The sequence below is a fragment of the Erinaceus europaeus genome, unplaced genomic scaffold, assembly GCF_950295315.1.
Source record: "Erinaceus europaeus unplaced genomic scaffold, mEriEur2.1 scaffold_1026, whole genome shotgun sequence".
NCBI lineage: Eukaryota > Metazoa > Chordata > Mammalia > Eulipotyphla > Erinaceidae > Erinaceus > Erinaceus europaeus.
In genome coordinates this window covers 21,795-35,342 of record NW_026647315.1, presented here as the reverse complement: position 1 = coordinate 35,342, position 13,548 = coordinate 21,795, and the positions used below count along the sequence as shown (strand labels likewise).

Below are 13,548 nucleotides of genomic sequence, written 5' to 3'. Positions count from 1 at the left end.
CTCTCCCACTCTCTGTCTTCCCCTCCTCTTTCCATTTCTCTCTGTCCTATCCAACAACAACGACATCAATAACAACAGCAATAATAACTACAACAATAAAGCAACAAGGACAACAAAAGGGAATAAGTATTTAAAAATAAGTCTTAAAAAAAAAGAAAATATATGGGTTTGAGCCCCCAGTCCCCACCTGCAGGGGAAAAGCTTTGCAAGTGGTGAAGCAGTGTTGCAGGTGTCTCTTGTCTCTTTCCCCATCTCTACCACCCCCTTCCCTCTCAATTCTGGCTGTCTCTATCCAATAAATAAATAAAGAAGTTAAAAAATAAAGAGGTTAACAGCTAAGTATTTGGGAAGGTGGGGAGTCTTTGGAGGTAGAGTACAATTGTGGAGGCCTAGGCAAAGCAGACCTGCCCCTTTAAGGTAATGCCCCTCCCCTCCCCCTCCCTGTTGGTGACCCTTGCCCGCCAACCTGCCTGCACCCCTCTCAGCTGCTGCAACCAAGAAGGTTGTGTCCCCCTTCCTCTGGGTGTTCCTGCTTACAGGTAATGCCAGCTCGAGACCCCCCAAATCAATCACACTAATCAGACTTAATTCTTGTAATCTTTTTTTTATTTTAGTGAATTTTTTAAATTAATTAATTTTCCCTTTTGCTGCTCTTGTTTTTTTATTGTTGTAGTTATTATTGTTGTTATTGATGTCGTTGTTGTTGGATAGGACAGAGAAATGGAGAGAGGAGGGGAAGACGGGGAGAGAAAGATAGACACCTGCAGACCTGCTTCACCACCTGTGAAGCGACTCCCCTGCAGGTGGGGAACCAGGGGGCTCAAACCAGGATCCTTATGCCGGTCCTTGTGCTTTGTGTCACGTGCGCTTAACCCGCTGCACTTCTGCCTGACTCCCTTCTTGTAACCTTAAGTGGGTTGGACATGTGAGGGAAACCCAGGTACCTTGGCCTTCTCCCCCAGAAGTGCCCCTTTCTTGGTCATGGACTCCCAGAGCTCCAGCTCTTACCTTCTGGGATGAGAAACTGCTAAGATCAGTTTCTCCATGTGTATCTGGGGCTATCACTTAACTGCCTCTTCCCAGATCAGGGGCAGCTGGGTCAGGTTTCCCCAGGGCAGGTGGAGATGAATGAAAGCCTGTGCTGCCACACGCAAGGTGTGTGTATTTGGGTGGGGGGAGGCAGTTAGCAACTGGAGTATATTCTGGGAAAGATTCAATGGTATCAACTGAGTGGATGGGGGTGGTACATTCTAAGGAAGAAAGTGCCAGTTCCAGGCTTTCTTAGCCATGTGGTTTTTCCAGGGGCAGAGGGTGGCCCCTCCCTATAGGGGGCCCAGAGTCTAACCTTTGACCTTACCCCAGAGACCAGTGAACTATTAACTCCTCTCTGATGAGAACCTTCCCACACTGGCCCCACCTCTGGCCCCGCCCAAAGGCAAGTGGGTTGGGGGGGGGGGTTGCTAGTTCCTTCCAGCTTTCTGTCTGACGTGGCCTCATTCTACTTGGCACTAGGAGGCTGAGTCCAGACTCCCCTCCTAACTCAGGGATCTCTTAGAGTCCACAGGGAGACCTGACCAGGACCTGAGGTGAAGAATCTCACACTGCTAGTGGGGGCGAGGCCCCAGGAATTGGGGAAGGAATGGAATGGTGGGGGTTGAAGGACAGGGATGGAAGGTCAGTTCTGGATCTAGTGAAGTGACTGCTTTAAAAACTGGCAAATAGAAGGTTATTGCAGGAAGAGAGAAGGAGGCTAGAGGAGGGGTGGGGGACATATGAGGAATGAGGGGTTTCCCCAGCCCTGACACAGAGCCCCCAGCCTTCCGCCTTTCCTTCCAGGACAGCCATCAGGATGTTCCGTGGAGAATAGAAGCTGGAACCAGAGCCTCTGACCTGTTTGCCCCAATAATGAGGGCCCCAATGAGTCATCTGCTGGCTGGCCTATGGATGGGGGTGGTCTTGGGCTGGGTCGGGGGCTCAGCTCCTGACCTGGGCCCTGCTGAGCAGGAGCAGAATCATTACCTGACCCAGCTGTTTGACCTGTATGGGGAGAATGGGACGCTGACAGCAGGCGGCTTAGCACGGCTTCTTCATAGCCTGGGGCTTGGCCGAGTTCAGGGCCTTCGCCTGGGACACCAGGGACCTCCAGCTGGTCGGGCTGTACCCCCAGTTGAAGACAACTCCACACACAGGTATTAACCTCTTTCCCCCTTCCAAAATGCTTCCTTCCTGGATTTCCATCTTTAGATCAATCTCTCCTGTTGGCCTAGCTCTGGTTTCTGAAAATTAAATGCCTGGCATTATAACATTTTTAGAAACTAGCCCCCCTTGTATTATTTATTGACTAGAGACAGAGTAATCAAGAAGGAAGGGGGAGATTGGGAAAGACACCTGCAGCCCTGTTTCATCACTGGTAAAGCTTTCCCCCTACAGGTGGGTATCAGGGGCTTAAACCCTCGACCTTGCACATTTTAGCATTTGCTCAACTGGGTGCACCACTACCTGCTTCACACACTCCTTTTTTTTTAAAACTTTTAAAACATTTTACTTAGTCACTTATTGGGTAGACATAGAGGAACTGAGACGAGTGTGGTCCGGGAGTTGGTCTCTCAGGCTTGAAGTCCTGAGTTCAATCCCTGGCAGCACATGTACCAGAACTCTTTCTTTCTCTCCTCCTACCCCTCTCACTAATAAATAAATAAAATATTAAAAAGAGAGAGAGAGAGAAAAAGAAACTGAGATAGAAGAAGGAGCTAGAGAGAAATAAACACCTGCAACATTGCTTCACCACTTGTGAAGCTCCTTCAAACTGCAGGTGTGGATTGAGGGCTTTAACCTGGGTCCTTGCACATAGTAGCATGCACTCAACTAAGTGTACCATCACTTGTCCTGGCCACCATATTCCTTTTTGTTTAATTTCTTTATTGGGGGATTAATGATTAATGGTTTACAGTCAACAATTTTAAAAAAAAATTTAAAGAGGGCATTCACCCTTTTTAAAAATTTTATTTATTTATATATCGCCTCTAGGATTATCGATGGGGTTCTGTGCCTGCACCACGAATCCACCATTCCTGGAGGCCATTTTTCCCATTTTGTTGCCCTTGTTATTGTTGTTGGATAGGACAGAGAGAAATGGAGAGAAGAGGGAAAGACAGAGAGGGGGAGAGAAAGACAGACACCTGCAGACCTGCTTCACCGCCTGTGAAGCGACTCCCCTGCAGGTGGGGAGCCGGGGGCTGGAACCGGGATCCTTATGCCAGTCTTTGCACTTCATGCTATGTTCACTTAACCTGCTGCACTACTGCCCACCCACCCCCTCTTTTTAAAACTTTATTTGATAGATCAGAGAGAAATTTAGAGGGAAGGGAATACAGAGGGAGAAAGACACCTAAAGTATTGCTTGTGAAGCTTCCTCCATGCAGGTGGAGACCGGGGGCTTGAACTCAGGTCCTTATGCAGTGTAATGTGTGCACATATTCAGGTGCACCACTGCCTGGCACCCGCTATATTCTTTCAAGACTTCTTTGGGGGCCAGGTGGTGGCACACCTGGTTAAGCACACACATTACAGTGCGTAAGGTCCCGGGCGGATTCAAGCCCCTGGTCCCCACCTGCAGGGGGAGAGCTTCACGAGTGGTGAAGCAGGGCTGCAAGTGTCTCTCTGTCTCTCTCCCTCTCTCTCTCCCCCTCTCCTCTCAACTTCTCTGTCTCTATCAAATAAATTAATTAAAATAATTTTTTAAAAAGGAGGGACTGGGCGGTAGTGCAAGGGGTTAAGTGTACATGGTGAGAATCACAAGGACCAGCACAAGGATCCTGGTTTGAGCCCCCAGCTCCTCACCTGCAGGGGGATTGCTTCACAAACAGGTCTGCAGGTGTCTATCTTTGTTTCTCCCTCTCTGTCTTCCCCTCATCTCTCATTTTCTCTCTATCCTATCTAATAAAAAAAAAAATAAAGGAAAATATGGCCTCCAGGAGCTGTGGATTTGTAGTGCTGGCACTGAGCCCCAGAGATAACCCTGGAAGCAGAAAACTTCTTGTGGGTCAGGCAGTAGCGCAGCGGGTTAAGCGCACATGGCGAGAAGCGCAAGGACCAACTGGCATAAGGATCCCAGTTCAAACCCTTGGCTCCCCACCTGCAGGGGAGTCGCTTCACAAACCGTGAAGCAGGTCTGTGATGTCTGTCTTTCTCTCCCCTCCTCTTTCCATTTCTCTCTGTCCCATGCAACAACGATGACATCAATAACAACAATAAAACAACAGGGCAACACAAGGGAATAAATATTTTTAAATAATAATAACTACATGATGACATCAACAACTACAACAATAAAAAATACTTTTTTATATTACTTATATATATATATATATATATTTTTTGCTTTTGTTGCCCTTGTTTTCATTGTTGTTGTAGTTACTGTTGTCATTAAAAAAAGACTCCTTTTGTCTCCTCTCTCTCCATATATATATATTTGTGTTTTAGTGAGAAAGCCAAAGAACTGCTCAGCTCTGACTTACACTGATGCTGCTTGAGACCTGTACCTGGGAACTTGAAGCTGCAGGAATGAAAGATTTTTGCATTACTATTCTACTATCTCCTCAGCCCCACTGTCTTTTAACTTTCCTCTTCCAAGTCTTCAGGCCACTAGATTCTTTTTTTTTTTTTTTTGCCTCCAGAGTTATTGGTGGGGCTCAGTGCCAGCACTACACATCCATTGCTCCTGGCAGCCATCTTTTCCATTTTCTATTTTATTATTATTTGACAGGACAGGGAAATTGAGAGGGAAGGATAGATAGGTAAGGGGGCAAGTGATGACACACCTGGCTGAGCACATGTTACAGTGCGCAAGGACCCAGGCTCAGATCCCCTGGTCCCCACCTGCAGGGGGAGAATTTTATGAGTGGTGAAGCAGTGTTGCAGGCAGGTGTCTCTCTGTCTCTCCCCCCTTTTTTTTGCCTCTAGGGTAATTGCTGGGGCTCAGTGCCTGCACTATGAATCCCCTGCTCCTGGAGGCCATTTTTTCCCCACTTTGTTGCCCTTGTTGTTGCTGTTATTGTTGCCATTGATATTGTTGTTGGGTAAGACAGAGAGAAATCGAGACAGGAGGGGAGGCAGAAGGGGGAGAAAAAGAAAGACACCTGAAGACCTGCTTCACTGCTTGTGAAGAGACTCCCCTGAAGGTGGGGAGCCAGGGCTCGAACCGGGATCCTTACACTGGTCCTTGCGCTTTGCGCCACCTGCGATTAACCCGGTGTACTACAGCCGGACTCTCTTTTTCTCTCCCCTTATATCACTCCTTTCCTTCTTGATTTCTGGCTGTCTCTATCCAATAAATAAACAAAGATAATGCAAAAAAGAAAAGAAAAAAGATTGTATTGTAAAGTAAAAGACTCTGGGGTGAGTGGGGGAGGGGAGAGTACAGGTCCAGGGGAAGGGTGACAGAAGACCTAGTGGGGGGTGTTTGTTATGTGGAAAACTGAGAAATGTTATGCATGTATAAACCATTGTATTTACTGTCAACTGTAAAACATGAATCCCCAATAAAGAAATAAAGAAAAGAAAAAAAAAGAATGCTTGAGAGGTCAGGCAGTGGCGCACCTGGTAAAGTGTTCACATTACAGTGTGCTAGGACCCAGCTTAAAGCCCCTGACCCCCACCTGCAAGGGGAAAGCTTCATGAGCGGTGAAGCAGTTCTGGAGGTGTCTCTCTCCATTTTTTTTTTTTTGCCTCCAGAAACACTAAGAATCGCTGCAGCCATTTTTTTTTTCTTTTTGGATAGGACTGAAAAGTTGAGAGGGGAAGGGAAGATAGAAAGGGAGAGAGAAAGACACCTGCAGACCTGCTTCACTGCTTGTGAAGCGTCCTTCCTGCAGGTGGGGAGCTGGGGGCTTGAACCAGGATCCTTGCGTAGGTCCTTGTACTTTGTACTATGTGCGCTTAACCAGTGCATCATTGCCTGGCCCCATCTCTCCCTACCTCTCCCACCCCTCTCAATTCTCTCTGCCTCTATCCAATAATAAATAAAATTATCTAAAAGAGAGAGAGAATGCTTAACTCTGGTTTATGGTGGTTCTGGGGATTGAACCTGGGTCTTTAGAGCCTCAGGCATGGAAGTCTTTTGCATTACTACTATACTATCTCCCTAGTCCTCAAGGGGGGGCTTCTAAATGAGTCTGCCTATCTGTTCTAGGCCTCAGGACCCTGAACTGAATGTGGATGTCTGGGCAGGGCTGCCTCTGGGTCCATCAGGGTGGGACGACCTGCAAGAGCCAAAGGCCCCACCCGTGGCCCATGGGCCAGGCTCCACGGGCCTGGACCTCTTTCACAGGCTCCTACTGCTGGACCACTCACTGGCTGACCATGTGAATGAGGATGTAAGTCTAATGACCCTTACTGAAGAATGGGTTCCCAGGAATATTTAAAGAGTAATTAAGGGGCCAGGTTGTAGGGCAGTGGGTTAAGTGCACATGGCACAAAGCACAAGGACCGGTGTAAGGATCCCGGTTCGAGCCCCCAGCTCCACACAGGCGGTGAAGCAGGTCTGCAGCTGTCTGTCTTTCTCTGCCCTTCTCTGTCTTCCCCTCCTCTTTCCATTTCTCTCTGTCCTACACAACAACGACAGCAATAACAACAATAATAATAACAACAACGATAAACAAGGGCAACAAAAGGGAAAAAATAGCCTCCAGAAGCAGTGGATTCATAGTGCAGGCACCAGCCCCAGCGACAACCCTGGAGGCAAAAAAGAAAAAAAAATTAACATTTAAAAAATTATTTATTATTATTGGATAGAGACAGAGAGAAATTGAGAGGAGACAGGGAGACAGAGACACCTGCAGCCCTGCTTCACCACTCATGAAGCTTTCCCCCTGCAGGTGGGGACCAGGGGCTTGAACCTGGGTCCTAGCACACTGTAATGTGTGTGCTTAACCAGGTGCGCCACCACCTGGCCCCAACAATTATTTTTATTTTATTTATTTTTTGCCTCCAGGGTTATCACTGGGGCTTGGTGCTGGCACTATGAATTCACTGTCCTGGTGGCCTTTTCTCCCTGTTTTTTAAGTTTTAAAAAAATATTTATTTATTTATTCCCTTTTGTTGCCCTTGGTTTTTTTTGTTTTTTTTTTTAATTTTTTAACCAGAGCACTGCTCAGCTCTGGCTTATGGTGGTGCAGGGGACTGAACCTGAGACTTTGGAGCCTCAGGCATGAGAGTCTGTTTGCATAACCACTATGCTATCTACCCTCCACCCTGTTGCCCGTGTTTTATTGTTGTAGTTATTGTTGTTGTGGATGTCTCGTCATGTAGTTATTATCATTGTTGGATAGGACAGAGAGAAATAGAGAGAGGAAGGGAAGACAGAGGAGGAAAGACAGACATTTGCAGACCTGCTTCACCGCCTGTGAAGCAAGTCCCCTGCAAGTGGGGAGCCAGGAGCTTGAATGGGGATCCTTAAGCTGGTCCTTGTGCTTTGTGCCTGTATCCTTAACCCACTGCGCTACCACCCAACTCCCCCACTTTTTTTTTTTTTTTTTAAGATTTTATTTATTTACTAATGAGAAAGATAGGAGGAGAGAGAAAGAAGCAGACATCACTCTGGCACATGTGCAGCCGGGATTGAACTCAGGACCTCCTGCTTGAAAGCCCAAAGCTTTATCACTGCTCCACGTCCTGGACCCCCTTTTTTTTTTTTTTTAAATCCCATAGACAAAGAGAGATTGGGGAGATAAAGATAGACACCTGCAGACCTGCTTCACCACTTATTACGATTTTCCCCTGCAGGTGGGAAGTGTGGGCTCAAACCCCAATCCTTGAGTGGTTTCTTTAGCATAGTACTATACTATGTGCATTTAAACGGGTGCACCACTGCCCTGCCCCTAATTTATTTAAAAAAATTGAGATATGGTGGTCCGGGAGGTGGTGCAGTGGATAAAGCATCGGACTCTTAAGCATGAGGTCCTGAGTGCGATCCCCGGCAGCACATGTACCAGGGTGATGCCTGGTTCTCTCTCTCTTCCTATGTTTCTCATTAATCAATAAATAAAACCTTTAAAAATTTTTGAGATATGGTATTAGGGTGTTATTCCATAGTGAAATAGGCTCCTTTACCCAAAGCTGGTAAGCTCACACCCAGAGATCCAGGACCCAGTAACTGACTCCCTAGAAGCTATGTCAGGCCCACCTGGGGACAGGTGTCTGGGGAGGAAACTTACAGGAGGAGTAGCTGGCCTCATCCAGAGAGACAATGTACTTGCCCAGCGATCCCACTGCAGGCAGCGTTTAAACCCAGTCTTAGTGATGGGGCTGCTAAAAGGAAGGTGAGGTGGCAATTCTGATTTTTCTTTTGACAATTTTAGAATGGAAAGCTGTTGTCCAACTAACTCTACCATCAAATAAATGAAATTGTCAGGAACTTTGGTAGGAAGGAGAGTGGTAACATGCACTAGGACTCAGTTGTCCTGGACCAAATATTTACTGACAGCTAATACTCAGTACTTGTCCCTAGATGTTGATGCATCTATCTGTGTGAGCCAAGGAGCCCCAGGGAGAGGCCCCAGAATGCAGGCAGCAAAAGGGTAGACATTAAAGATCTGAGTCACAGTTCTCAGTGATTCCCGTCTGACTCCCAGATCAATTTCTCTAGTGTCTGAATGGCTCTCAACTGCTAGTCAATTTTGGCCTGAGTCCAGCTGCTCCTCTGACCCCTCATCAGTTTGCCCTGCTGTGCCCAGCGCTGCTTTATCAGATTGACAGCCGAGTCTGCACCCAGACCCCAGCCTCGGGACCCATAGAGGATCTACTGTCTGGTCAGTCTATGAGAGTGGGTGGTAGGGAGCGCACCCAGTGCAAAAAAGGGGGCTCACTAGGGGGTCTTGACTCTCCTTGCAGGGTTTCTGTGCCCCTACTCCTCCCCACTGCCCTTCCCTCTGTCCCTGGCTAACTTCAACTCCTGATTCTCCTCAGCCCTGGTTCACAGTGCTCTGGCAGTCTTGCTGCTCAGTCTCCCTGCTCCCCTCTCCCTGCTGCTGCTGCGTCTCCTGGGACCTCGTCTACTGCAGCCTCTGCTGGGCTTCCTGGGTGCCCTGGCCGTGGGCACTCTTTGTGGGGATGCACTGCTACACCTGCTGCCTCATGTACGTGAAGCCTCTTGTGCCCTGTGATGGACAGCCTCCATGCACCCAGTGTTTCCAGCCCTGGATGTCCCTGCCCACGTTAGTCACCCCCCCCCCCCCCCAGTCTGGCTTTAGCCTCCAGCAGCTATCTGAGGAGAGACTAACTACTGACTAGTTCCCATATGGTAGACGGATGTTGCTGGGATGTTGCTGGGAGCAGGAGTTCCCAAGGTCTACAATGACCTCCTCTCCACCAGGCCCAAGGGGGGCAGCACACCGGAACTAGTGGACAAGCAGAGGACCTGGGCCCGGGGCTCTCTGTGCTTGGAGGGCTCTTTCTGCTCTTTGTGCTGGAGAACACGCTAGGGCTGCTGCGACGCCAAGGGTTCAGGCCAGTAAGTGACCACCTTCTGTTTCTGACCAGTCTTCTTATCACCAGGGTTATTGCTGGGGCTCGGTGCTGACACTACAAATCTATTGCTTCTGGGGGGCCATTTCCCCCCTTTTTTTCTTTTCTATTTTATTTGATAGGACAGAGAGGAATTGAGAGGGGGAAGGGAAGGAAGATAGAGAGGGAAAGAGAGACACCTGCAGGCCTGCTTCACTGGTCATGAAGTGTCCCCCTGTAGGTGGGGAGAAGGAGCTCGAACCCTGGTCCTTATGCATGATGCTAAGTATGCATTACCAGGTGTGCCACCACCCAGCTCCCTTTTTTTTTTTTTTTTTTTTTTTGAGTCTCAGGTATGATCATTATGCTGAAGCCTAGCCAAGAACCAGTCATACACAGGCCAGGCCAGAAAATGAGGGTCTGAGTACCCTCAGGCTTAGACAGGTGCATGACTGTGCAGGACCTGGCAGCTGACAGGGTGTCGGGGGCAGTCTCCTAAGCAGAGACCCGGGCTTCTGGCCAAAAGGCCTTCTCTCCTGAGTTCAAGTCAACAAGATCCAGGGTGGGACCCACCTAGGGAGAGAGCAGAGAAGCCAGCCCAGCCCACGTGCCAGCCGCAGCGTTGCCAGGTGCTCATTTTCTCAGCTGGCTGGCCGGCCCCGCCTCAGCCCCTGGCTTTGCTGCCTCCTCCACCAGGAGGGATACCCTCCTATTTCAGAGATGCTGCAGGCGACAGAAAAAGCCTCCTGGGATAACACATCTGGACCCTGAGGATGGCAGTGGCATGGCTCTCCAGCCCCTGCAGGTGACTCCAGGTAACTAGAGGAAGAATGAAGAGGAGGCCCCCAGTGCCTACTTGCAGACACTAACAGAGTCTTTGTCCTTCTTCCTGCAGAGCCAGGCACTCAGGGCCAGAGGGAGCTTGGCAGCCAGCCCCCAGCAGCCTCCGCCCCTCCAGGGCACCAAGGCCACAGTCATGGGCACCAAGATGAGGCCAGCATCACGTGGATGGTTCTTCTGGGAGATGGTTTACACAACCTCACCGATGGGTTGGCCATAGGTGTGAGGGGAGGACACAGAGGGCAGCAGCCAGAAGGAGGGCAGGCTCCCTAGTTATTAGCCCCTGGGAAGGGGGAGATGAGAGACCACAGAGGGAACAATGGCACCTGTCTGGGTGTGTGTGTGTGTGTGTGTGTGTGTGTGTGTGTGTGTGTGTAGGGGGGCTTTCTTCAGATCCAACAACCAGTAATCCTTCCAATGCAGGTGCTGCCTTCTCTGACGGCTTCTCCAGTGGCCTCAGTACTACCTTGGCGGTCTTCTGCCATGAGCTGCCTCATGAACTAGGTAGGCAGGGATGGCAGAATGGGCTGAGCTAGACACTAGGGTGACACTGGGAGGCTGGCAAGTGACACAGGCATGGGGTGGCTGTGGTTTATTCCCTCCCACCCTGCTGTCTACTCCCACAGGTGACTTTGCAATGTTGCTGAGGGCAGGGCTGCCCCTCCGGCGGCTGCTTCTGCTGAGCCTGGTGTCTGGAGCCCTGGGACTCGGGGGTGCAGCTCTGGGGGTGGGGCTCAGTCTGGGCCCATTCTCCCTCACCCCTTGGGTCTTTGGGATCACTGCAGGGGTCTTCCTCTATGTGGCCCTTGTGGACATGGTGAGAGGGCACAGGACCCAAGGGTAGCGGGGAGCTGGGTATAAGGGGAGGAGGAAGCCATCCTTGTAGCTGCACCACCAGCCGGCCCCCCAGATGAAGGTCTGGGAGAGCTGGGTGGTGGCTGCTGACTCTGACGCCGGCCCCCGCCACCGCCCCTCCCCCTGCTTTTCTTTCAGCTACCAGCCCTGCTTCGTCCTCCTGAGCCCCTCTCTCTTCTGGAAGCACTATTGCAGGGGCTGGGGTTGATGCTGGGCGGCAGCCTCATGCTCACTATTGCCCTGATGGAGGAGCAGCTGCGGCCCCTGCTTGCCGGAGGCTAATGGGGCCCAGGGGAGAGGCACCTGTCCAGGTGCCCATCCTTCCTTCCCCCCAAGCACAGGAATGGAGGCGGGACACAGGGCCAGTAGGAGCAATAGGATTTTAATAAACAGAACCCATCCCAAAGCCATAACTACGACAGTTGTACTTGCACCAAAACAGCATAGAAAACCAGGATGAGGGTTCAAAGCAGGTTGGGGGGAAGGGACATGAAGAGGGGCCTGGAGGGTGTGGGGTGCATCCATCTGCGGGGAGAGCATTGTGCTTTAGCCCGGGGTGGGGGGCAGGGCAAATGCACCGAGATCCCCACGTTTTCCTGCTGCCCTCAGCACCCTGGGGGTACAGGCATCTGGGCACACATCTGTGCCCTTATTGCTGCCCACCAGCATTAAACACCCCCGACCCCAACGCTAGCACCACAGGTGGATCCGGGGTGGGGAGAAGGGCAGGGGCGGGCAAATTGCTTAGAGAAAGATTCCACTAGAATCCAGTGAATTGTGCTCAGTTCTTTTTACTTCCTACAACCGAGTACATGGGTCACAGGGTGGAGGGTGCCGTGAGACATGAAGCATGCCCCCGGTGCCCGACACACCCCTGCACACAGGATGGTGGTATCTGCAGCATCACAGGTCATGCAGGGCATGGGGTTGGGGAGGTGCACACACACATAGACGCCCACAGTGGGTACCAGACAGAGAACACCCCTGAATATACACAGCTGTACACAGGGAACCCCTAGGCCCCCATCCCAACCCTCTCCCCTGTCTTGCCATCCCCCAGGCAGGAGGAACTGTATTGCTTTGAGAGAGCCACCCTGGGGGCCACTCTGCCAGGCACCCCCCACCCCCCATTTTGGCACATCTGCAAGACACACGGCAGCAAGAGGAGGCACACTCCCTCCCAGGCTTCTGTGGATTGGAGCTGAGGAAGGAGTAGGGGTCTTCCTCTTCCATCTTTCCCCTAGCCCTTCCCAAACCCCGACCAAACCCACTCCAGCCAGAACCCACCCCCCCACCCCCCCCAAACACACACATACAAAGCTGAGCTATTCAGGAATACAGGGGAACAAGGAGATTGTCCGGGAAGGGAGCTGAGGCAGCGGGGAGAGAAAGGACAGGAAGCAGAGAGCCCACCCTGGTGTGGGGATAAGACTGGCACAATAGCTACTTTAGTGCAATTGGAGAGGGTGCCCAGAGTGAGGGATGGAGATGGGAGGGGAGGGCTCTCCCCAGCTTCCCTGGAGGCAAAGCCAGGCCCCCCAGGGAAAGGGCCAAGGGCAGATCCTCTTGTCACTGGCCACCTTCTACCCTCCCAAATGTGTGTGTGTCCCCCTCACACCTAAGTGGGCAACAGCAGCCTCATAGTCAGTACCTTCAAGTAATTCATAGAACAGACCCTCCCCACCTCAGCTTCCTCCCATCTCTGGGATTTGGTCGCTTCTCTAGGGGTTGGGTCGGGAGGAGGGAGCCCCCAAGTCAGACCCTTCCCCTCTCTACCTCCCTCTTCCCAGACCACTGGGCTTGGTCCTCAAAGATTCCTCACCTCCACCCTTGCCCAACCTGGGTCAAGGCCATGGAGGGCAGGAGCCACCACCGTCAGAGGGGAAGGGGCTGCTTTGCTCATCCTTCCTTAAAATGGAGGGTTCAAACTAGGCTGGGCGGGGGCCCCATACCGGTATGCCCCGTTCGGAGGAGGGTTTCTGGGCTAAGGTCTGTAAGGCTATTTTCCTTTGCAGTGGGAAAGGGCAATGGGGGATGAACACTGGGTGGGGGGAGAGGGTGAGACTTGGCAGAGAGGGAAGGAGAGAGGGGCCTCCCTACTGGAGCACAGTCAGTGGAGTCACTCGGAGGAAGAAACACTCATGTGCACAGGACACAGAGTGTGCCTGCTCCCAGGCCTGCAGTCTGCCCCCGCCCCTCCCAGGACCCCTTCCAAGACCCCAAGTGGGTTTGGAGGGAACAGCTGTAGAACCATTCGAACTGGCCCCGCCCTTCCGCCCTCAGCTTCTTCACCCCTTCTAAGTGCGGGAAGTCAGAAGGTGCTAGGGTGGGCAGACAGCGGTGGAAACAGTA

The 13,548-nt window shown here is 51.1% G+C and overlaps 1 protein-coding gene across 2 annotated transcripts; it reads left to right on the top strand.

Moving 5' to 3' along the window:
• Window positions 1-465: 465 nt before the first annotated feature.
• SLC39A5 (solute carrier family 39 member 5) lies at window positions 466-11,609 on the top strand. Of its 2 annotated transcripts, none has more exons than XM_007533377.3 (11): window positions 466-539; window positions 1,837-2,189; window positions 6,191-6,374; window positions 8,645-8,807; window positions 8,965-9,134; window positions 9,371-9,508; window positions 10,220-10,316; window positions 10,397-10,561; window positions 10,765-10,845; window positions 10,968-11,158; window positions 11,335-11,609. In XM_007533377.3, the coding sequence occupies exons 2-11, from the start codon at window positions 1,906-1,908 to the stop codon at window positions 11,476-11,478; spliced, it is 1,617 nt and encodes a 538-aa protein (XP_007533439.2). In that variant the 5' UTR covers window positions 466-539; window positions 1,837-1,905; the 3' UTR covers window positions 11,479-11,609. The 2 variants fall into 2 exon arrangements, with proteins under 2 accessions (XP_007533439.2, XP_060039904.1); XM_060183921.1 differs by lacking the exon at window positions 466-539 and adding an exon at window positions 1,019-1,155.
• The last annotated feature ends 1,939 nt before the right edge of the window (window positions 11,610-13,548 follow it).